We start from the raw sequence: 25,690 nt of genomic DNA on the forward strand, positions 1-25,690 counted from the left end.
GCGAGACAGACATGTGCTGCAGCGCACAAAATAACTTAACATGCTTCCCCAAACTCCTAACTTGGCATGACTAAATAGTCACAGAAGTGTTTTTTCCAACTGCACTATGAAGAAGTAGAACACACCTTGCACTACTAAAAGAAAACAGGAAAAACTTGCACTAATGTAGAGTTGTTTGTGGTTACTGGCCGTAGCCCATTTTTCGCATGTAGATATTGGAAGTTAATACATTTCAAAATTTCATCTTGTAAGTATTCTCAAAGTTCTTACACAATTCCCTCTAGAAAACCAGACACCAACTGGAGCTCTGAGTTAGACTGCAGGAAAAAAAGCAAAGACATTCTTGACCAAAACCCAAATAAAAGTAAAGCGCCCTCACAGTGACGTATATCTTTGTCCTACAGCCACTGAAGATACCATTAATATTTACCAGTAGGCTGCCAACTAGGATGAAGCAATTTAAACATACAACTCAACTTTAAATGTGAAATTATAATATACAGATATTCAGATTGCATCAAAACCTTTTTTCACACTGTAATTAGAACTCTGTAGCCTGTGCCTCTTTTAGAACCCTAGTAATATATGTATTATTATAATGCAATGCATTATTAAGCTGTAATCCATTCTACAACATCCAAAATGCCATCAGATCAAAAAAATGTAGGTGTATTAAAATTACTACAAAACTTTTGTAGAAAAAATACAGGAAAAGATTTATTTGCATTAAAACATTGTAAGAAAACCAGCTCAGATACTGACAGATTCAGTGAAAGTTCAACAACATCTGTTTACACATTATTTCAGACAGTAATATCCAACACCATTACAGGATCTGAAAAATTTCACACAAAACCAACTTCAAATAAAAGATGAAACTAATGAAAAATGTGTAACTGGAAAAAACTTACATCACATAGCAATGTTTTTGCTTCTCCTTACAAACCCTTTTAGCTTATTAAGATACCTGGCATTTTCATGTTAGACCAAGAAAAATGACAAATACTCATATTCACAAATAATGAAACTACTTTACTGTAATAGAGCAAGCCATCTTTCCAAGTGTTTATATGGCTACTTCAGGACATTGCCTGCTCCGAGCTGTGAATCACCTACATCAGCCAGCTGTTTTCTACCCCTAACCAACTGATACAGACTTGTGTCTCTAGAACTCAAGCAACAAACCTGGAAGATAAAGTGCAAAGAAGCCAGCAAGAAAGCATTTAGGGCTTGGGGCAGGGGGCAAAAAGGAGAAAAAAAAAAAAAAAAAAAAAAAATCACCATTTCACAGATCAAGAATAGAGGCATGAAAATAATAAGTAACTTGTACACAGTCACAAAAGTCTCTGGCAGAGCCAGGGAAAAGAACCAAAATGTCTTTAATCCCTGTTCAGTACCTTAAATACAAGGCTATTCTTTCTCTTCCTACTTGATATTGTGTCAATGCATGAGTGTAGGTGTTGAAAGAATAACAAAAGAAAAGTAATAGTACGGTATTACGAGCTGAGAAACCTAATCTTTATCAGATACAGCAAATCTCTATGATGCTGCCTGCACTAGGAACTCTCTCTTTGTCCTGAATATGCTTTAAATTACTGGTATAATGTGTACTGTATATTGTTCCACTCTTATATTTATTCCACAAAAACCCCTGTGGCCTGCATGCGATTTTATCATTAGCTGGCAAGGTAATTTCAGGGCCTAGTTCTGCAATCATTCCATGAGCAATACTCCCATTGAAGCTAGTATGTTCTGCATGCAAAGCAGCTACCAATTCAGGTTCCCTATAATAAAAAGGCCTTTTTCTATTTTAACTATTGTGGAACATTAGTGAGAATACAAAAAAGGAGAAAAATCACAGTGCAATTCTTTATACAAGTTATTTTGAACTATGACAAAATATATGTGTGCTTAGAAACACAATCTACACAAAGTATTTCGTATAAGATAAATGACAAGCTTTTTTTTGTTTCATTTATTAAAACCCAATAGAATGCAAAATATTTTGTTAAAAGAAGAAAAAAAAATCTCTGAAAAAAAATTATAAATGATTGTCCAAGATTTAGAAATGACCAGTATGCCTAAAGGTCACAAATGTTAATATTTGGCTTTCTTTTGATTTCTTAGATACATATAAAAAGCTAAAACTCATCCAAATCAATGAAGCTTCCAGGATTCACCCAAGTAAATATGTTGAAAATATGTTTTTGTGCAAGAGGTATGAGACTCCTTTGTATCATGATTCCCACAACCACATTGAAAAAAATGGCTGTTTTCAAGACCAAAATATTTTAATATAATATTTAGATGCTAATATAGATGCAGAAGCAGAATAAACTGGTTTAACTTCACTAAAGCAATGTGAGAGAAGCTTTAGTTATAAAAGGTAGGTCATAAAAGCCCACTCTCTTAGCTAAGTAATAAAAACCCTGTCTGTATAAAAAAAATGGCTATAATGGAATTAAACTTTAAATTTTCACTGAGTTAGGGACACCTAGTCCCTGGTAGATACACTAATGCACAAGATACAAGATAACATAATATGCAATGCCACTTCCTTTAAATAATATCTGTCAAAGTAAATGCTATTACTATAATAGAACTCACTGAAGTTTGATTTGCCATCATGTTATGCCACTTGATAATTTGGTGTGTAAGTCTCAACTATTGCCGTGAAAAAACACAGCTAGAAAAGAAGCCATTTTAGAGAAGGAATTTATCATGTGCCCTGAAAGAGGTAAGCAAAGGCACTGGATTAGGAACACTGGAAAAAGGTGTTTCATTCCTTTCTGTTCAAGTCATGTAATGGTCTTTAGGGAAACGTTATGGTCAATTATTAATATATAAATGCATACAGACGTATGCTTGCTATGGTTATTTATCATGTATGTGAGATTATGAATCAGTAACTGTATCACTAGACTCTTAAAGATGCAACAGCACCCATTCCCGGGAACAACTGGAACTTGCCGCACCAAAGACACTTGCCTCCATACTGCTCATTACAGAGCATTACTATATTATATGTCTGCCCAAACAACTTCTGGGAAAGAACTAACAAATCAAGTCCACAACTGAGCAAGATGCTGCTCACAGGTGGCAAAAACAGCACAGTAAAGCATTTCCCTTTTAAAATAAATGAGAACTCTTCATTCTCCTTTTACCATTTATTTGCTCGCTGTTTGTCAGAAAGAGGTTCAGATTTCACCTCATGAGAAAGCAAGACACAGAAAAAGTCACATTAGTATAATCACAAAAACTGTGCTACTTTTCAGCTACTTTCAAGAGAGCTCCTCGATCATTGGCACTAAATGAAGCCCTTTCCCCCATCTCACAACAGGTTGAGGATCCTGCCAGTATAATTTTTTATGAGTTAGGTTTGATTTTATTTCCCCAGGCTCTCCTCTACAACATATCACTTTTTGTAGTTTTTATTCAAACCCTTAAAAAAAAAAAAAAAAAAAGAAATCCTGCCTCTGAGAGACTGAGAATGAGCATTTATTGGAAGGTCTGTAATCTGTCTCAGTCCCCCGATTCCTTCCTGGTGTATTCATAAAGAGAAAGTTGCATCCAGAGTGAGTATGAAAAAAAAGCAGATTTTTCCTTTCACTACTTCCCCCACAGGTTTTGCTCAATCCATGATGAAGCAACTGAAGGGAATTTGTTCTGCATTCCTGCAAACCTACAGCTCACACACACTGAAGCCGAGCTTTGCAGCAAGTGTAATTATTTACTGTTTGGCCGCATGACTCCTCCCAACTCCCATTATATCAGCTACACATTTTTGACATGGAAACCATGCAAGATTTCTGAACTCTTTTGTGAGGGGGGGAAAATGCCATCTAATTAGACCACATGTGCAGAGAAGCATCTGGCTCACAGCACAGCAGTTTACACAGTTCCTTGAGTTGTCGTGGAGACAAGCACATGACCCGCTCAGGGCTGAAACTCTGGGGCACGGATCCAGATGCACTTCTAACATATTCTGACAGAGAGCAGATGGGCAGATATTTGCTGGGCCAAAAATGCCAACTCTGCTCCCCTCCAGACCCACATGCCCTCAATGATAATTTTTATCTTGTAAAAGTCCTTCTTATCTGCCCTGGAACCTCAGGCTTTCTCACCTAGGAAACAGAACTAAACCTGCCAAGATTTCAATCAGAAGAGTCCACAAACTTCAATGCCATTTACGGAATAGTTATAAGGAGCACTAACAATTGACAAAACATTATCCAAGTATTTGAAAAATCATTCATTTTGATGCTTTATTTTGGCATTCCATTCAGACTGTATTCATGGAAAGACACACATGAATTTCTGTGATTCACACGGTGCATTATTACATCTTGCCTGGTGAGGCTTGATGCTGTGTTAATCATTAATAAAGTAAAACAAACTTTGCTGTACACATTTGTAAGAGTTGCTAATAACGATGTCTATTACTGTGGTGACCTCACAGCTTTGAGGCCCTATTTTCAGTTTCTTAATAGTCTTTCAACTTCATGAATACACGTCTTCTGTTCCAAACCACTCCTCAGCTTCACTGCTGCAGTTCAAATCATCTCAGCATTCTGTACCAAGGAAACCGATTGACTAAAATGTAACAACTTCACAACTCCGGCTGAAAAGCCCGGTCACTCTCCACAGGCACGGAGCACGCCCTGCAGAAGGCACAATCTAGTCATTTTAGAAGATGAATTTCCAGGAAAAAAACATGCCTTGGCTCAAACTCCCTCAGAACGCACCACAACTTGTGCCTGCAGTTGCCTGCAGACTCTGAGCATGCTATAGCCCGAGATTTTCTCTGCAACTGCTTCACCTGCTGCAAGGACGGGCCAGAAGCCCAGACAGCAGGTGAACGAGCACGAAACCACAGTGAAAGCACACGCTTGCCACCGCCTCGCTTCCTCTTCAAGAAAGCCGCCTCCTCCGCAGGACTGGAGTATGTTCTTTCCAGTGCCACAGAGTATCTGCATCACGGATGCTAGATATTTTCACAGTAGGGATTTCCTGCTGAAAATTCAAGAAAGCTGCCTACTGTGGGAAAAGTTACTAAATAACCAACAAGGTACTGGCACTGAGAAATCAGCTTTTTGAACTTTCCCTATTAAAAATTAGAGTAAGCGCTGACCTGAGCTGCCTTTTGAGCTGATTTGATAAATGTACATACACATTTGCTCTACATGAGCACAATCACTTTGATCCAAATGCATGTGCAAAAAATGTTACACAGCTATTTTAGCATTAAAACGAATAAACAATAAAACAATGTTATCAAATTTTAATAAATTTAAACACTAGAATGGAGTAGATATTTACCAATAATTGCTATAGCAAAGAATCACACCAGAACACTTCATTAGTTCAGTCACTGTCTGCTACATTGATTACTACATGTGTATTTTTCCATATTTTAATCATAGCAGTACAAAATTACATTGCTCCAAATGCAAGAGTTGCTGATTTAAAGAATGAAACTTGCCTAACAGTGTTCTTAGTTTTGGTAATGCAATATTTAACATTCAGCAGCAATTTCATCGCATTTTTCAGTGTTAAACAAAATACTCAGGAACTTCTAGAAACATTTTTGTCACACACAACCCCCTCCCCCCACTCCAACTATTAAGTTAAAATTAAGTATTAAGTATTAAATTAAGTATACATTTTTTGAGTGCTTAGATTCATACCCTGTATCAATACTTTCAAAGTTTAAAAAACAATTCCTCAGGTGCTAAAGAGTTAATACTTTGTACTGTGGTCACTGTAAATAAGCACAATTTCAGTTAAGCAATACTGCTGTCAGAGACACAAGGCTTTGCAGGTGTGGGCAATAATTAAAGGTTTCAGCACATCTACCTGGGTGAAGTATTTTTGCCTCCTATTCCAAGGAGGAAGCCCTCTCTGTGGAGAGCAGAAGAGCTCATTAATGAGGCTAATTAGGTGTAAAGGGGGTAGAGTCTGGCATCAGCTGCAGCTTATAGTAGCTAATCATTAAGCTCTGTAATCTCTACCCCAGAACAGCAGATGATCATGTTCCTAGGTGACTGATGTTGCTAAGAAAATTTCCAGCACCTGAGTACCTGACCAAATACTTTTTGGTGAGGCTAAAAATCCCCTTAACCCTTCACATGCCAGACAGCAGAGTCGACATCATTTCTTCAGTCATCAATTTTCTAACAATGCGTATCCAGAGAGATTTGAACTTGGCATGAGGTCTATAATGTGATTTACTTCAGAATTAAAAGAAATAAAAATCAATGCCATCAACAGTGTATGGAAAGGAAGGCCAGTAAATAATGGGTGGTGGAGCAACATGCAAGAAGAATACAGATATGAGCAATAATGCTTGAAAAAGAGTGATCACATACACCTCCTAAAGGTTTGTGAGTTCTCCTTGTAATTTCTTTGCATAAAGTAGTGAGGGTAGTTACAATACCACAGGGATGAAAGCCTTGTTAATAAATATGTAAGATAAGGATTTCATTGTACTCATCTAATTTGAAATGAGAAAAAGGACATTATTTCCATGGAGAGAGAATACATGAAAGCAGAGCTCAGTCTGGAACTTGTTCTGTAAAATGAATTGCAAGAATGGCAAACTATTCTGGCACCTCATAATGAATTTTTGAGTTGATCAGGCAGAACAGATCCTTTACTGGCAACCTGCTACTGTCCTTTTTTTCCCCCAACTGAAGTAGCAGATTTGAACCAAAAATTTTTAGATCCAATTCAAATTCAACAAGAAATAGAATATTTTGCTATTGCAATTATTTTACTGCCTTACAATGTGGCTTGTAGTAGAACCTTGAATTATTTGTGAATGAACACTGAAGCAAAATCTCTTGAACACCTTAGTTATAACTCTTGAGTTGTTAAAAGTGAAACATTTTAAAAGGTGCATTTTCATACTGACCAAGAAACTAAGCTGCAATTTTGTATAGGTCACTGGATTGCAAATGTGATTAAATCAGCATATTGAGCTGATTCTTATTGTCACTGGAATGAAAAAAAAAAAAAACAACAAAACAAACCCCAACCAACTCAATTTCCTCTGTTTCTGTTTATTAGCAGAAATGTTTAAGAATTAAAAAGAAAAATGCCTTCCCAAACCAGAAAGACAAGCAAGTACCACTGAGGTAATCAAGGCCCAAGCGTATTTAATACAAACTCCCTTGTCTCCATGTTACCTGTGGACTTGGAGACGCATGGATTAAATAACACGAGTTGCTCAGAGGTGGCACTGGCTTTCATTATAGTCAGGCATATGGATGCACGCATCGAGGTAAACTACACTGGTAATCCGAGGCTCCTCTTAACATCAACAGAAAAAAAAAATCTCCAATAATAACTAGCACCTTCTCCTACAACAGTGCAGAAGTCAGTTGAATTGGATGATAAAAATGCTTTGTAGCCAGCGTAGTATTATTTTTACTAATTCTGCAGATATACAGACAAAAACACACTGGGTAATATAGGTTTTCACAAAAGCCTTGAGATAAACTCCCTTCCCCAGTACTGAACACACTGTAGCTTTAGCTGCTTCTACTCTAGAATGACATGTGCACAAGTTTTCAGATGCGTATAGAAAGTGCTCAACGCTGAAGGTGTAGCACAGTTTCTTAAACAGAAACACCATCTCTGCTGAAAAACAACCATTACCCTAAACACCTCAGAATGCCTGAAATGGAGATGGGATGGGAGAGCCTTGCCCACTCAGCATCTGAAACAAGTTCTTGCTTTTTCATTTTTACTTTACTTTATGACAAGTTACATAATTCTCTCGCAACATCTCACTTCCAGTGGTTGATACCCAAGTACAGGATAAAGAAAAAAAAAAAGAAAACGACAGGAGTTGAAAACCACAGTTTTAGAACACAAGGGCCATAAATGATCACATGAAAAGTCCATCTGCCTGGTGTTCTGTCTCCAACGTATCATAAGGAGACATTCAGGCAAGACCAGGAAGGTAGGAAGCCTGAACGTTATTTCTTCCCTCAGATGCTTGAGGTCTTCATCTCAAGAAATTTACTGAGTCTGCTGCTGCTCGTGTATTAAATAAACCCAAACAGAGGCCTCTCACAATTATCTCTCCAACCTTCCCCAAAACCATACAAACCTCCTCAGTACCATTTGATAAAGTGTGTGGCAGGATTACTACCTATTGTACAAATAGCTCCTTCTCATTTATTTCTATCCTTTGCTGTTACAAAACTCACTTGATTGCCCCTGGGTTTTTTTTCTACTGGAAGAGACAACAAGAAATCACTCCCTATCCTCCACCTTCAAATTGTCAGGCAGAGTTTCTCCTGTAAATAATGCTACAAAATTGTCTGACATTCACAGCATCTCCAGTATGCAAATAACCAGATTAGACATTTCATGGAGGAAAATGTGCAATGATGTCTGTAAGCAAGAGGTAAGTGTGTTTAGCAATCAGGGTGAGTATATAAAAGCTTCTGAATTAAACAGAGGAGCAGGCAAAACAGAACTATATTGCATTTTAGTCAGCGGTAACAAACTTTGTTTCCCTAAAGTCTACCTCACCACGACAATCATCTATGTCCCAAGGTTGGTCTGCAGAGACAAGAAAAACTGTTCAGAGGAGTGATTCCAATATTTGGTACTATTTCTGCATTGTTTTAATGTTCCTGACAAGTGCTCCATTGTTTCTTAGCCATGTACAGACTTCATTTCAGTAATTAGCTGTCAGAGCGGGCCCAACAGCAACTTAGTATTGTCTGCTCAAATCATATTAATGAAAAGCAATCCACTCAAACGTCCTGAATGCATATCTGTAATTGCGTTAAATAGAGAGGCTGGGGACATCAGCAAACTTCAGCTTCCGAACAGGGCATTATGATCAAGCGTGTTAATCCATTCTTAGGGATTTGACAGCCAATTAATATTACAGGGCTTCCTATACAGCAATAAGGACTGATGATCCCACATTTTTAATTTTTTTTTTTTTTAAGCATAAAAAATGACTTTCAGGCTCTGGGATACCAAAGTAAAAACTGTGCGTCACATCTGTGATTACAAGACTGTTAAAGGCAGAAAAACAAGAACTACAGGTTGCAGCACTGCAAAAGCAGTTTTTGTATTTAAAAGATTCAGCATCTGTATGTTGAAACCTAAATGTAGAATACTCAGCGTATACACTGCACTGAGCATAAGTAAAATTAAATAAAACCCAAGATGTTTATCAAATATAGCAATTTTTTACTACTTCTTGTATGACTACTACAATCAATGTTCCCAAAGAATACAAAATGCACTTGGCTACTTCCGGTTGTAAACTGGTACCCGTCAGTCAAGTCACTATACTGCATTCTCAATTTTTCTGTTTCATGGTTTCTGTTACCAAAGACTTTTCCAAAGAACAGAATTTGGACAAGATTAAAAACAAGAAACAAGAAAAACACGTACGGGAAATATCCTGTGGGTATAATAGTCTTTGGAAAACTTTCATGTCAGTTATGACTACAAAATTGCTATTAAATTTTAATTAAAATTGAGCACAATAAGCTATGACAAGATAATGGATGGGAAACGTAGCTTTAGGGCAAGCAAGGACATCTAGAACTCTGGCTGGATGTGATGCTTTATTTTAGGTTATGTTTGGCAACTATTGTTGAGATTTCTGAAACATATCTTAATTATTATGATCTACAGAAATTCTGTAATGATCTACCGAAAAGAACAGCACTGCATATCAGTTACCTCAAGGTCTGTAACTTATGCCAAATAAGTAAGAGATTTTTAGGACGCTGGTACCATATAGTCCTTAATTTCATTCATGTTCATACCCACATCAAAGAACACTCTTTTTCAACTAAACAGCCCCTGCAAGCCCCTCCCAAGCCATTAAGTATTTTATGGCTTCTCTGTAAATAAAATTAATTTATTTCCTCACACAGGTAGAAATTCTTTGAATATCATTTACCTCCATAGTTGAAGGCAACAATCAAATCCAGCGTCACACAGACCTGCATCAAAAGTAGTCAAGAGCTTTGGGAATGACTTTGACCTGGGGAAATCAATAGCCCTTTATCCGAGACAGCTTCTTTGCTCACCCCGGAAACTCATGCTAAGAGAGCTGGAATGCAATTTATTCAACATGTAAAAGGAGAATGCACGATTAAGTGACATTTGGAAGAGAACGCATACTCCAAACATTAGCTTAAAATCCACAAATGAGGGGATGCAACATATGTATGTTTTTAGAATTTTGGTCAGTAAGTCCTCCCTATTAATTTGAAACCACTGCTCCAAAACAAGATGTATTTATAGTTTCATAGATACGTTTGGGGAAAATGTAAGTAATTTTTAGTTGTAACAGGTATGTAAACTTTAAGCGTGAACTTCCTTGATTAGATTCAACTTCTGTAACAATTTAAAAGAACCCACCACTTTCTGACTAATGCTGGTTAGGTGCTCTTAATTATAGTTGCTACATTGACAAATTATAAACAACACAGCCAAACAGCATTATTCACTATCATTCAGTAGAGACTGTAACTCATCTCATATGATTTTATTAACAGAGACACAGCAGCCATTCAACAAGTTTTAAATTTTAGGCAAGAAATTAAGGTAAGCAACAGCATTCCCATTCTTTGACTGCCTTTAAGCGTTAAGTATAAAATGTTCTTGTATGTAAGAAGAAAGCATCTTTAGATTAAAATGTTCTTTATTTTTCATATGTTCTTAGTGGACAATATGTAATAAATTGTTAGTTGACTAAAGGGGAATGAACTTTACCTATACAAGTACAGATGGATCCTGAAGAAAGGCAAACTAATCACGTTTGTAATCCTTACAAATAGCTTTCATTTTCACCATTAATCCTCTCTAAGAAAAAATGTTCTGGAGATACAGATTTTAACTACTGCTTGGAGAGCTTTACCAAAAATAATTCTTTGATATATCTTTCTTTTCACTGAACAGCAGAAGTAAGCAATGTACTTTATATCATTTACAGCTTTTAAAGTGCCTTCACAGCAAAACCATGTCATCTTCATTCCCACAGTACTTTTAAGAATCTTGTATAAGTTACCATCTCTGAGTAACACTTAATGCCAAACAGGACATTTAAAGAGAGTAACATCAATAACAAGTTTTACACTTTTAGAATCAAAAACAAATATATGTTATATATAAAACAGGCTTATAGTTACTCACATGAGATCTGCTATAAAATTTCTTATTATATAAATCACAAAACTAAATACTGCATAGAAATTATTCAAGAGAGGGCTACACTTGGACACAAAAGTAACCTTTAAGGAGTTAAAATGTCCTCAACTACAAGTCAAGTTGAAACTTATTTAATTAGGTTCTGTATTTGAAAAAATGAAATAAATTCTTTCATTAACTAAACCAAACTCCCTTAAAGGCAACAATATGTTCCCTCTCTGTCAGGACAGAGCGCAATGAAATCTTTATTTTAATTGGGGTTAGCTAAGGGGCCATTTGGCTTCAGATGCTTTGTTTATCAGCCCTAAGCTTTACAGCTTAGCCAGTACTTGAAATATTTTATTACAGAATGATTTAATTTTGAAAAAAGAAATTAAAAAAATATACTCTTTCCGTAGATTTTATACAGACACCACTTTAAATATGCATTTTGAAAATTGGATGTCCAAGCCAAAGGTATCTCAAAAGAAAACACTGATTTCCTTTTACATTATTGTGATATAGGTCTCCTTTATAAATGTCCTGTTCTAATGGTTTCTGCATCATGCCCTTCCCTAAGCAACCCAGCAAAGATGCAATGGTAGAACAATGGATCTCTCCATGGTGATGACTATGGTGAAGCAACCAAACACACCTCATTTTTGTATTTTGTCACAACCACACTTCATTTGTTGTGGACGACATTTCAGAACCCTTCACATTGTGTGGATTTCCATTTCACAACTAACTGGTGCTGCGCAGGCACACAAACAAGGAAGACTCTCTGCAATGCATGAGAATGCAGACACAAACCCTCTGTAAGAATAAAAATCATGTTTATATAAAACCCATTCAAGGGCACAGCTTACTGTCCATTTTTTTTCTAAACAGCTTTGAACTTTCATATGAAAATCTTGGAGTTGATCAATTTAATTTTAAAACAATGAAAATGAATTCTTATTCAGTAGTGACACCTTTTTCCTGTAATAAACCAATTTACAAATATCAGACATCTTCAGTAATACAGTTACTGAAAATATTACAGAAAGCAGCTGTCACAGGAATGGACAGTGAACAGAAACTCTAAAAAAACATAGCCCTAGTTCATTCCAAACGGCAGTTAAAATTAATTAAATAATCCAGACTAATTTCCTGTTTTACTGTGAGGATCAAGCTTAGACTGGATTTTGGATTTATTCCCCATTAAACCTCAAAGCCTTAGAAGTGTTCCTAAAACTAAAATAAAATGGAAAAAGAAAAAAGAAGAAAAATCCAAACCTAATTTCCGCAAATGAAATACAGTATTATGGTATTTTCATACTCTTTTCTCCTGTGGTATCACTAAAATTTGATCTGTCAGATACTTTCTTTTTTTTCAAAATTATAAAAACTATTTCATGTAATTTCTAGTTGTCTTTTGGAGGAAATTTGCGTTACGTTCCTAATAGTTTTATACATGTTACATAACACAGCACACTACATACATTAAGATACAAAAACTACGCCAATAGCATTCTATTAAGTCCAGTTTAAGAATTTGCTTTTACTTTAAAAACAAACTTACTTTCTTTCGTTTTCAGAAATAAAAGCATTGCTGCCGAATCTGAGAGAATAAAGCTTAATTCAAACAAAACATTGAGTTCTGTTCTTTAGGTTTATGCTACCTTAAAGAAAATAGAACAATTTCAAATTAAATGTATTATTCATAGGTGGTTTTTTTTTTAATTCTCTCGATAGCTTTTTGCATATCTTTTCTGTTCTCTGTTCCCTCATGAGAACTATAAAATATAAAATGAGCTGCTTCTGCAACTTCTCAGCAGGTATTTTGATTTGAGAGTAATCACAGTTTTCTCAACAATCTGTACACAATTTATGTCCTGATCATCTAACAAATAAGTAAAGGACTTAAATTGACATCAATATGTATACTTTTCTCTAACAATGCAAACTAATTGTATATCTCTAAATCAGAAAAATGTTTATTACAAAAAAAATCTAGTGAATATACCAACTATTGAGTTCAAAGCAAAGACACCACATGTGTCTAAATAAATATCAAGGAATTGTCAGAGGTAAATGAGGAGCGACCAGGTGAAGTGTATGTGATGTGTTAATTGTATTCAAAAAAAATAATAGAGCAAGACAGAGAAGCTGAACTCCCAATTATCATAATGGTATCTACTTCACAACACATTTTCAAACTTGAAAGAGACATTTTAAACCATAGGAATTCTGAGCAGAATACCTCCAGCTGTGTTCTGCATAAATCTTGCACGCTGTACATACGCAGTTTATTTAAATATGAAGTAAAGTTATGACTTACAAAATGCGTATTTCAGTCACAATAGAGTATCTGTCACTGCCAAAAGCTGCGACTCATTGAATGAAAGGAACAGAAAACAATGAATTAAATTAGAAAAAGATAAGAAAAGACAGAATCTTTTCATTTGATGTTTTACTAGGCTGAAGCAGTGTCTGTTTTAAAGAACAATGCATTTATCAGTCCTCTTCAGACTTTACATTTTTGTGCTCCCCAAAATAGAAGAAAGAAGAAAAAGGTGGTCCTCAATGTAAAATTAATTTTTGCCTATATAGCATTTTGGTCATAAGCCAGAATTTATCTTTCACTAATGCTGTGCCCATACCAAAATCAACAGATTTGTGAAAAAAAGTTGCCCAATTCTCTGGTGATATGCAAGAGCCAAAGCAGAAAAGGGGCTTAGTCCCCTTCCACATTTTCCCTTCCCAGAAGCCTTAAGCAAGTAACAAGTACAACATGAATACCCAGGCAAGCAGTACCATCATCCCTCCCCAAGACTGAAGAATCAAGATGACAGCAAGCCCACTACTGAAGCTACCTTCACACGTGATTTTGCTAAGCCCCAGGTCAGTATCAGAATATCTCAATGTGATTCTGAAGAAAAGTAGAACTCTGAATGGGAGCAGGTCTCCTATGCTGTCTGCCACGGAAAGTACTCCAACTGAACTGTCAGTTATGTCATGCATGCAAATGCCTCATTCTGTCTTTAACCCTATAGCATTTTAGGCTTTCATCGTATGAGCTCTATCACCTATCTATGCAAATCATTACAAATAATTTTGATTTACTACCTTTCACTTTACTCTTTTTGTACTGTAAGAGTACAAATCGTATGCTCCAATTCATACACAGCCTATAACGCGCATGGTGAAAGACCAGAGTAGAACGACTTTTCTATTATGAAGCTCTATTAGTTTGTTCCTAACCTGATTAAACATTCTAATTTTTATCATTATTTCATCAAGTTTGCCTGCTACTGAAGTCTACTGTACAAATCCAAATACCAAAATCTCTTCCACCATCTTCTTTCAAGGAGACTAATACTTTCTGTTCAATTGTACAGCTGCTCATACTAGTGAGAATGCAAGTGTCACTCTTTCCCCACCTGCCTGAATGGTCTTTTGGAGTGGGTTTTTTCAGGTTGTTGGGGGGGAGGTGTTGTTTGGTTTGTGGGGTTTTTTTTCTTTTGGGGGGGTGTGTGTGTGTGTCCATTTGTTGGGGTTTTTTCCTAATACCAAATGCAACTTATTGACAGCTCATTTAAAAAACACACAGTCACTGAATGCCTTACACAGAAGCTCAATTCAACAGTCATGGTATTTTATGCTTGATGTTTGTTTACTTGCTTCATTGTTCTACTCTAAGTCCCCTGCGCTTTATTATTTCAGGACATATCTTCAACTTTTCCTGCACAGTGGCATTTGCACACTGTTTCAATGCTTGATGAGACTGTGCCCTCTCAATTATAAGTAAAGTATCGGGAGAAACCACAGTAAAAACACAGGCAAAAGTCAGTCTAAAACACACAAACAAAGGCTTGAAACAAATTGAGAAGAAACAAAAACAAATGTATAAAATGACACAAAACCTGGAGAATCAGGTGTGAAAGGCACAGACAAATAATTTATCAGCTGAATGTACAAATCCTTCCACAGTAAAGCAGAAGTATCACTGAGCTCCTCCTCACTGTGCAGCCTTCCCTGGTAAAAGGAAGATTTAGAGGCTTTTGAACAAAGCTATTTTTATTTCAGCAGCACCAACACAGAAGACACACAAAGTGACCCTATCCAGCCTGATAGCTGAACATACAATTTCTACGGAGGCTGTGAAGTTACTTATACAATTGAACACAAGATACTTCTCTATACTTGTCTATAGCAACAGTAATGCTCAGAGACAAAACACAGCAACAGGATTGAAATGAAAACAAAAACTACGCAGAAACAAACAAACAAACAAACCTGTCTTTCCCCAATATATCTTTTTCAGTCAATGACTCTGAATTCTGGGTAGTATGTCTTCTAGAACACCTTCCATAAATGGTAAAATCACAGAATCACTAAGGTTGGAAAGGACCTTCAAGATCATCAAGTCCAACCACTAATCCAGCGCCACCATGTTCCCTAAACCATGTCCTGAAGCGCCACATCCACATGTTTTTTGAACACTTCCAGAGATGGCGACTCTACCACTTCCCTGGGCAGCCTGTTCCAATGCCTGACCACCCTCTCACTGAAGAAATTTTTCCTCATATCCAATCTAAATCTAACAATAGTTACAGGTAGTTTCTAAGTGAGATTGTCAAAAATGAAGGTCTTAATGCCACAAAGCACAGAATCTTCATACTATGAAAAAAAGTCCTAAGTTTCAGTTCCAGAACAGGCAGAAATTCAATTTATCTCCATTTTTATCATAGAAACATCAGGTTTTACACACAGTCACTGTCAATGCCACTCTCATTGTCTACTCCTACCTGTTAGTAAAGTCATCAGGATGAGATTTAGAAATTACCACCATTTAGGCACTACTAGACTGTCTATACAGACACATATTTGAGAGTTAACAGCACTTGAATAGGAAAAAGTAAAGATGGGTGGGAGAAAACTCCTATTAAATATACATCAGCACTAATTTTAAAAGGAGCACAACAAAACTGCAAGTAGAAGAAAAAGGTTTATTTTATACGCTTTTATACGCTCACTGTTTCCCCCACATTATGGGTGTTTTTCTAACAAGTTGGTACACATGTAATATAAGCATTAGTGATCTTCCCTCTTCATTTTTTTTAGATATGGACAAACACTCCTAGAACCTTGACCTATCAAGACAACTCTGGTGAAAGGGAAGGATTTACCTTGTATGCAATATATACCTTCAAAATATACATGCAGAAAAAAAAGCTACGCAAGATGGCTATGTAGAGGAAGTAACTGGGATGTGGCACCTACTGAGATTTGGAAACAACTATTTACTCTTCCACTGAGTAACTTAAAAAAAAAAAGTAATACACCATGGCAACAATCATACTTCATAGTCGATAAAGCATTGAATGCTACAAAGCTTCTTCAAGATGAATTATGTGCCAGTACGTAACATGCAGTTTTTTATGCTACTGCACACATATGCCAACAAAATTTCCTTTTGGACTCATGTGACATTTGCTTTTTTATTCTCCGCCACACTTCATTTACTTTTCTGACTTCTGTCCCGCTCAGATCTCTCGGATCTGGAATTGTTGAAGGAATTTATAGTGTTAGACTGGGCAAAAGATCAATATAAAATAATTAATACAGTGGCCTTATGTCAGGCCATCATGCTGCTGCTTTAATGCCTTCATGAGAAACATATTAGTTTGTGTTACTGGTATCATGGTATTACTTATGAATCTGTAAAGCAAAAATCCTTAGTGGTGTAAAAACCTAAAATGGATTAGTAAACTATCCTCTTAAAATACTTTGAAACTCCCACTGTTGTAGGAGACCTAAATATCTATGGGACTAAACTTAACTTTACCTTCCTTGGACATGAATTTAACCAGAGGTAAAGAGCAACAGCTTTCTTATAAAGTGCACACAATTCTTGGGCCAGCAAATATACAATGCCAGAGCAACATCAATATTATAGTTCATTATAGTTAGCTACAGTACCCTGGATAATAAGAACCCATTCAGAGCTCATACAAGGAACAACTCTACCAAGATTGATGAGATGTTAAACATAATATCCTGGGAGAGTAGGAAATTGCAACTCTGCAAGTGATTTGTGAAAAAATATTTACTTTTGTAGAAGTAAAACAGCAATTCAGTGGCTGCACCAGTGTATTCACACCAAGAACAGTAACAGCTGTTAAGGCAGATTCTCTAGTAAGAGGTTACAACAAATACAGGAAATTACAACATTAATCTTTAATGGATGCTTGTCAAGCTGTGTCCTGTCCGGAATGCAGGTGCATGACTTTTTAAAAATGTTTTTTAACATTTTAGGTGTTTAGTTGCACCTTATTTTCTAAAAAAAATTGAGGAACTTTCACATCTCATCTGAAAGTGATACCATGTCCCAAGGTTAACATTCAAGATAAATTTACTCAGAAACATTAAAGTTTCTAAAGTTCAGTTGTGCAGTATCTCAGCAGCATAGCATGATCAAGTGTATAGAAAGATCCATACCATGAAATTGATAATACAGGGATAATTCTGAGGAAGGAATTCCTAACAGGGATGAAATCAAAACTCATACCTACTAACAATATACAAGGCTGCAATGCATCTTAAGTATATTGCATTGCAAGCTCTTTACATCAATACAATGCTGGAAAAAAGAACCAGAGAGCATCCTCGTGCTTTCTCCTTACATGCTGAGTGCTGCAGTTGATACTTGATGTAAGTGGGATCAGGTAGGCTGTGTGCCGTGCAGACACTGAAGGACTCGATGGCCAGCTAACCCGAAAGGAGAGTGCAGCAGTCAATACCAGTATCTCCAGAAGGTATGGATGCACAGTAGCATAGACATATGGTTGCACGGATAATCAAGAGTGCTATCTTTATTAGAACAGATAATAGAAACTGCCAGAAGAGAACAAGGGCATAAAACGATTCTCCATAAATGTCTTTACACTCCTGCACGAAGGCAGGAAAGTTTTTCATTTTTTTCAAGAAAAAGAAAAGTTGCAAAATACAATAAAGGAGACACCCCTTATGAAAGTATAATGCCCTACACTTCCCCCAGGTGTTCCTATATGGTTCCAGAACTATGACAAAACCACAAACTGAAAAGGCTTATAACATTATTCCCTTAAGTTTAATTGAATGTTGTGTTGAAAAAGTTAAAGTAAATTTTAAAAAAGTTTTTATTTCCTCCTATTCACAATGGCTTTTTTCCCCACCATTGCTTCAACTGCATCATATTAAGAGAAAACTTGCATCAAAGTTACAATTATAAAAAATGGTAGTATGCTGTCATGTCTGTTTAGAATCAAAATATAAATTATCAAGTTTTGACAGGACAACAGAACTAAGGCAGCAACGTATACATAAAAACATACATACATTCATCCAGTGTAGTTCAGCTAAAGCAGTTTGAAAACTGGAGTATATAATACATATATGAGTTTCAATAAGTAGTTTCGTACTAAGAGAAGAAAACGTTTTGTAATGTCATAAACACATTTTTGTCCACTTCACAAACTAGCAAGTAACTTCACCAATGAAAGCACATAAAAAGCATGGAAGTAGAAGAGTACATTGGCTCTGTCTCCAAGATTTTCTGTTTACTCTTAAGTGGATGCATCTAAAGAATATGTAGGTTAAATTTAAACCAAATCAATTCAGAACAATTAAAGTTAATCAGAAATTATCCAGTTATATAACTAATGGTTGCTTAGGCTAATAAACTTGAGTAAGATTGAATAACCATGAAGACATAAAAGAAATTAATTGACGCTTCATTGAAGAATTTCACTTATTATCAGTAATTCTCAACGTATTCAGCTTAATACCAATAACTATTTGTGATCCTAGTTTAGTCTGAAAGATGTAGGCTATTTAGAAATTTTTACAATATGATAATGGTACATAATATAACAGTTTACTAAAAGTACTATGCACTATCAGAATCACTGTGGTACCAGTAGTTGCTTAAAATGGTTTCATTATTAGCATCTTAAAACTTCAGTAAGCTCCCAACTACTATTCCATATGTTTCAAATGTAATTGAGAAACAACGGATGTTTGAAACTACAGCAACGTATTTCGTCAGTTTGAGGCGGAGGTAGACAGTTTCATTCTTGTGGGAAACATCAGAAAACAGAACACTACTATTTTCAAGGAATCTGCAAAGAATGAAAGATAACTGGACATGCCTTTCCAGGACTGAACACAAATTTTCAATTAAAAAAATTATTTTAAAATACCTCAATAAAGTATTAAACAATAATAAGATGCTAAAAATAAAGTAATATTTTTCTGTATTTTTTCATTTTGACATTGATTTCAAAATGTTCTCACAAACAATTTAATTACACCTTTAATACCATCACAGCTCCCTTTGCTCTCTTCCCCTCCTATTTGGAGACTGACTTTGTTTAGAAACAGTGCAAAAATTGTTACTTAACAAGTAACCATTGACACCCCCTTAGCACTGTTACTACTTCATTCTAATTCGTTCACAGAGAGAGGGGCCCCTCAAGGAGAGCAAAGCAATGAAAGATTTTGTTGGGCAGACCTAAAGAAGATGGTATGAGCCAAGTGATAAGGAATATAGCTCTTGCTACAAGTAATGCAACTATATTAATCGTTTCACCTCCTCGGAGACATTGCCACAAATCAGAGGTGCTGTTGCCACAGACTGGCACATACAGGAAATACTCACAGGTGTTGTGACTGTATAAATCCAGTATAAAATACAGACACCAAACTCAGGTTTATGTGGCTTTTGTAAGAAAGGTCTAAGTAATATGACAATACACACAAGAAACCCTTTACAAAGAATGCGGAGTTCATCATGACTAGATTAATAAATTCATAACAACTAAATCCGCCTTTTAAAAACAAACCAGGACATCTTGATTCAAATCCAAACACACACCAGAATCTCATGCACAGGCATGTCTCTTCAGCGGTGTATCAGAAATAAAATGGGCTACTTTATCTCACGCTGCATTACACATACCTCTCACCTCAGTATGCCATGCGTACTGTGTTGTGAAAGAGCCACCAAATTTTACAGCGCCTGCATACAAGAAGTTATCAATGCAAAACAGCAAAGTTAAAGAGAAAATTACCTGCAGGAGCACTTAGATACTGATATCTATTTGGGTTATGAATGTTAAAATCACCCCCCCTTAGTTATCCATACAAAAACTAGCAGCACTGAGAAGAAAAATAAGCACAGAAATTTTCACCTTATAATGTATTTATAGCAACAAAATACAGACAGAAGGAATCGAGACATGGAAATAGAAATATCTGTTCAGAATATACAGATTTTAAAGCAAAGTGCAAGTAAACAAGCTTTTCAAATCTGTCAAGCTAGAAAATGTTGTATTAAGCATACGCAGTTCCCTTTGCAAAGCTCACTGGAGTGACCACATAGCCAAGGAACAGACAGAAAGCATGTCATTTGAGAAGACTACATCAAACTTGGAGCCTGCTGTTAACCTACCATACCCAAGATAAGTGACAGAGCACCCATATGGCTTAGGCTAGCAGTACTAGCATCACAAACGTAAACCAAATATATCATATTGTATCACACCCTACATGCTACCGCTTTCAGTCAACCTACACTGTGAGTTTACCTTTATTCACAGGTGTTAGGATGTTTGTTTCTCAAAAAAGACTGTCTGTGAAAGAAAACCAATTAAATGTTGTCTCTGACCACTAGGTGTCAGCAGAAGAAAGTGCACAGACAACGTCTTTGGCAGAAAATTTGAGTCTCATTTTGTCTCTCAGTTACCAATAGACACACAGCTATTAAGTATTACGAGCCACCTTTACACACGCATAGTAATTATACAGCTATTTCTGTTGAAAATTATCTACTTTTGTGAATATTTAGAAGGTGATAAAAACATTCCATCTGCAAACAGCAAAAACTCAGGAATTTTAAAAAAGTCACGCTCACATTGGTCTACTGTCAGAGGTGTAAGTAATATTCATAAAGATGATCTGCCCCAATACATAACTAAACACACTGCTCCTAATGTCTTTTACTGTACTTGATAGCAACAGAGGTTTGCAAAGACTCTAAGTACATCACATGTAGTAGATACTCTTCCATACTTAAAATCTGGCTTAACACAACTACAGAAAACACATATACACAGTAGGAAACACAACTGAATCAGATATTTTGTTACATAAATCCTGTAATTAGACTTGTGGACCGTATTATCTGGGTAAGTTTTTTCATCACAAGCTCTAGTTACTGAAGGCCTCAAAGTTTACAGCAACAGTAACTCATTAATTGTCAGAGTACTGGTTCATATATACATTACATAACCTTGTATTTTTAGAGTAAAAGCTTCTGAACAGAATAAGAGCTCTTACTATGCTTCAGAATAATGTGAATTGAAAGTCTGCTCTGTGACACATTCTGGGCCTACACAGAACAATGAAACATAGCTTCACACCATTTATCACAAAAAGGCAACTCATACCAGATGAGATGGTCTATGAAATTAAATTCTTATGATACAAAAAACTATGAAAGGAGGAAAAGCTGCTATTTCTTTGAATTTATTTCCTAACTACCAATTATTTTAAATGAACAGTCAGATTTCTTGAGTTATGGGACATCAAATGCAAAGAACCACATCATGTTTGATATTGCTTATGCCCCAGATTTATGACATGTGAAGGTGATAAGAAAAAAACAACCACAATGGAGGCATTTCAAAATATGGGGTTTTTTCCCCCCTAGAAGCTATTTCTTCCATTTGCTTTTCTATTTGTCTTGGACACACTGAAATAATTTTATTTGCAACTGTTACACCAGTAACAGTTTCAAAATAGTTTCTTCCAAATGGCCATTAAAATTTTAAAGCAAAATAAAGCAGCCACTGTGGTTTTTGTAGATTCTGATAGCTCAATAGAGAGCAATCAAAGACCTGCTGCATGTACTTTAACATTCTTCCAGTATTCAACAAGAAACTCCCATCATTCTGTGTTTATATGAGATGATGTGTATCAGGAGCACTTTGAACACCTGTTAGTACATAATCCACAAACTCAGCAAACTGAGCTAATCAGCTGACAGGAAATAACAGTGAACATAACTGCTGTGTAGAAGATGGAACTATGTGAGAGCACAGAAGACTATTTCAAATGCAGCATTTGAAGTACAGCACAACAGAGAAACACAGGGCAAGATGCCTTACTAATTGCCAGTTACAACACTTCATTTTTAAGTTACAATCCCATTTTCTTTTCTGAACTTAGCAAGTACCTTTCCTAATTGTTTCACTCATTACACACTACTGTTTGGAGTTTTGCTGCATCTTCTTAAGACCAGTTTTTCCAAGGATTTTGAACTTATTTTTAAGCATGATGTTCCTAACAGTAACAAAAGTCTCAGTAATTGCATTTACTGTTGGCATATTCTAAAACAGGAGTGAAGTATAAAGTAGTTGTATGACCTGTCCAATACCTCACAGGATGTCTATGGTAAAACCAGAAACAGAATGCAGGTTGTTTGACTCTGACATGTTCAGCACATGAAACACTTGCATGCTTGCAGATCTTCTCTATCTAAATCTTAATACTGAAATGTATAGTCAGAAATTTAAGTTTTAATTTATAAAAGGACTTGGGAAAGAAAGGCCTGAAAATTTCCACTTCCTGACTATTAAAATTGAATTTTATGACATATTTGTGCAATTATGTTTAGGAGTTTTCTTTGATGGAATGATAAGCAAACCAAACAATTTCTTCTACTTCCTCAGGTTAGCTGTCCCTCGAAGTTGCACTTTCTAGGGGTGTCAACCAACTTCAAATGTTCATCTTTAACATTCAGCCTTCAGAATACCAGATGGTATTTCCAGAAAAGCAACTTAAATTTTTATTTTTCTTCATAAACCCCTTAACTAGTTAATCTCTCACACACATCCAGGCAAAGCATACACCAATATTCCCAGAGTTGCCTGGCAACTACTGGGAGGAGCATCAGTGAACAAGGAAGCCTGCACGGATGAAGGGAATTCAGTGTCTCCCCGACATGGATAAAGGAGGCTGGCAGCCAGAGTGCCTTGCTGGTTTCATTTTTGTTATTTATATGGACAACATTTTAAATACCTCCCATTATTTCACCTTCGATGCTTTAAAAGCCCAATACTTACACCCAGACATACATGCACAGGTCAACACTCCCCCCCCACCCCCGACACATGTATTTCCCCACTAAGATGTGGAAAGACTCACACTGATGTCAAAATTCCTTTGTGAACCCCGAAAATGAATTGTCAGAATGATGCTTATCTTATGGTGATAACTGTACTGTTTAAAATTCAGACTGAGCTATTTTTTCCCTCTGGCTTTAAAAATAACAAGTAAGACAAACTACACTGCTGAAGAGATTTTAGTTACTGAAACATCCTCAACCTCAAAGAAACACTATGCCTGTAGTCCAACTTCTGGTCTTTTCCTTTAACATCGTGACTAAAATTAGATTACTTGCCTGCATGCCAGATCTCTTCATTAATCTTCACAGAGCAGGAGAAAGCAAAATACAACACCTTTTCTCAACTAGTAAGCCTTCATTCTCACTCATTTAACCTCCCCCACTTACACTCAGAATTCATCTTAGCATCTCCCAGTGGTATTCAAGCTCTCCATTGCTAACACCAATTTTCTATTCTGTCTCCAAATGCTTGCAGATGAGAGAAGAAGGTATTAAGACAAAAATATGTTTTGTCCTCTACAGAGATCATCTTGTTAGGCAGCCACAGGTCTAAACAACAGTAGTTCAAATGACCTGTGAACACTGCATTGAGATTTATCACTGCATTTGACCTGCACATGTGTTAGTTTTCCCTGCATCAGAAACAGAGAACATACAATATTTTGGAAATATTCCTTGGATCACTCTGCAGTTAGTACTTTTCATCCCCCATATTTCTGGGACATATCTCATGAATTATACCGGAATGTTCCTCTTACTACTTACCTTGTCTCTAACTCTCTATCAGCAAAATGTACACACTTTAGAAGGAACCCCCTAACTACATGGTAGCAAAACCAAAGTGTCATAAAACATGTGGAAATACGTTATTTTGGCTAGACTGATTTCTACTGAAGTCCATGAAGCTACTTGCAGTAAGCTAGGAACAGATGCCTCACTAGAAGCAATAAAACCCAAGATCAAGTTTAGAAGAATCCTTCCTCCACTCAGACGGCACTTAATAGTTGCTAAATAGAGATTAGCTCTGAACCAGAAGCAAGAGATTTAATTTCCCTAAAAGAACATGTATCATCAATAGTTACACCTCCAGCCATTATTCATATTTCTGTAAAAGCACAATTTCTTTACTAATTATGTTCTTAAACGCCATGATTCTATAAATGTGCATGTTTCAGTTAAGCATATACTGTGTAAAAAGTTATCTTTTACTACTTTTAAAAATAATACAATGAATACCCAGGTTTTGCAGCAAGAGAAAATAGTCAACTTTGCACTAGCCTCCTATGATCATTGAGTTATACTTTTTTATGATCTCTCTTCTACCTTAACTGTCTTCAGAAACAAGCAACACGCATACCTTCCCATAAGAAGCTTTCTCCCTGTGTGATTGATCATGCTTGTTGCACCTCTTTCTTTTTTGCAGACTGGAACACTGTTTTCAGTACTAGTCAGCCGAAGAGCCACAATGCTGACCTTACTAAAAGTAGGTTATACTACTCTTTGAATTCTTGTTAGCTTCTTTCCCCACCACAGCTTCAGATTTACATCTGACTAATTTCCTACTTACAGGTTCAATTTTCAGGGCATTTCTGTAGCTCCCAAAGAAAGATGCTTGCGCTTTTAGAAATGCTCTTGCAACACCATCTCCAGTGGTTGTAGAGACTTTCTTCAATCTGTTCTTCAGTGCAGAAACCTGAAAACACACAGCGGGTCTAGATCACTCTCATATCACAAACAAAGCTTAACACATTGGGGCACAGCTAAATGAAAAATGTGCTAACCACAGCAGCAGTTACAACAAGAAGTGACATTGTGAATTCAGAGTTGAAATTTTCAGTTCTAAAAGCATTACTTTTCAAGCTGTTTTGCTTCTCTAAGATATGACTGGATTCTATTCAGAAACCAATAGGAAAATAAAAGCTTAATTTCAACCTTCCCTCCTACTTAAAATCCGCTGTTAACATGCTGTTGAGTACTCCTTTAAAGGTAGTCCATGAAGTTCTGCATCATTCTTGATTAGAATCCATGAAACAATTTCAGCTAAATTGATTTAAACGTCAGACTAATAGAGAAACTGTTCTGCACAATCAGGCCATCCATCACCACCAATGTAAGAACAAATTCTGTAGGTCTGAAAAATACACGTCGGTGGTTTTTTTTTTCTTTTAAGCCTGTATTCCCTTGTATTTCAGAAACTTAATGGAAAATCACAAAATGAGAATTTTCTTTATGCATATGGTGGGTTCCCTTGGCTGGCTCTCAGACACCCACCCAGCCGCTCTCTCGCTCCCCCTCCTCAGC

The 25,690-nt window shown here is 36.3% G+C and overlaps 1 protein-coding gene across 6 annotated transcripts in view; it reads right to left on the reverse strand.

Moving 5' to 3' along the window:
• DENND1A (DENN domain containing 1A) overlaps window positions 1–25,690 on the reverse strand; it is a gene marked incomplete at both ends in the record, with an annotated part of 216,449 nt that overhangs the window by 56,444 nt on the left and 134,315 nt on the right. For all 6 annotated transcript variants that reach the window (XM_082009030.1, XM_082009029.1, XM_082009028.1 and 3 more), the window contains one exon: window positions 24,957–25,082. In XM_082009030.1, the coding sequence (XP_081865156.1) occupies window positions 24,957–25,082 (126 nt within the window). The remainder of the gene's footprint in view (window positions 1–24,956; window positions 25,083–25,690) is intronic.

This window comes from Phaethon aethereus, assembly GCF_964289735.1.
Source record: "Phaethon aethereus genome assembly, chromosome: 20".
Taxonomy (NCBI): domain Eukaryota; kingdom Metazoa; phylum Chordata; class Aves; order Phaethontiformes; family Phaethontidae; genus Phaethon; species Phaethon aethereus.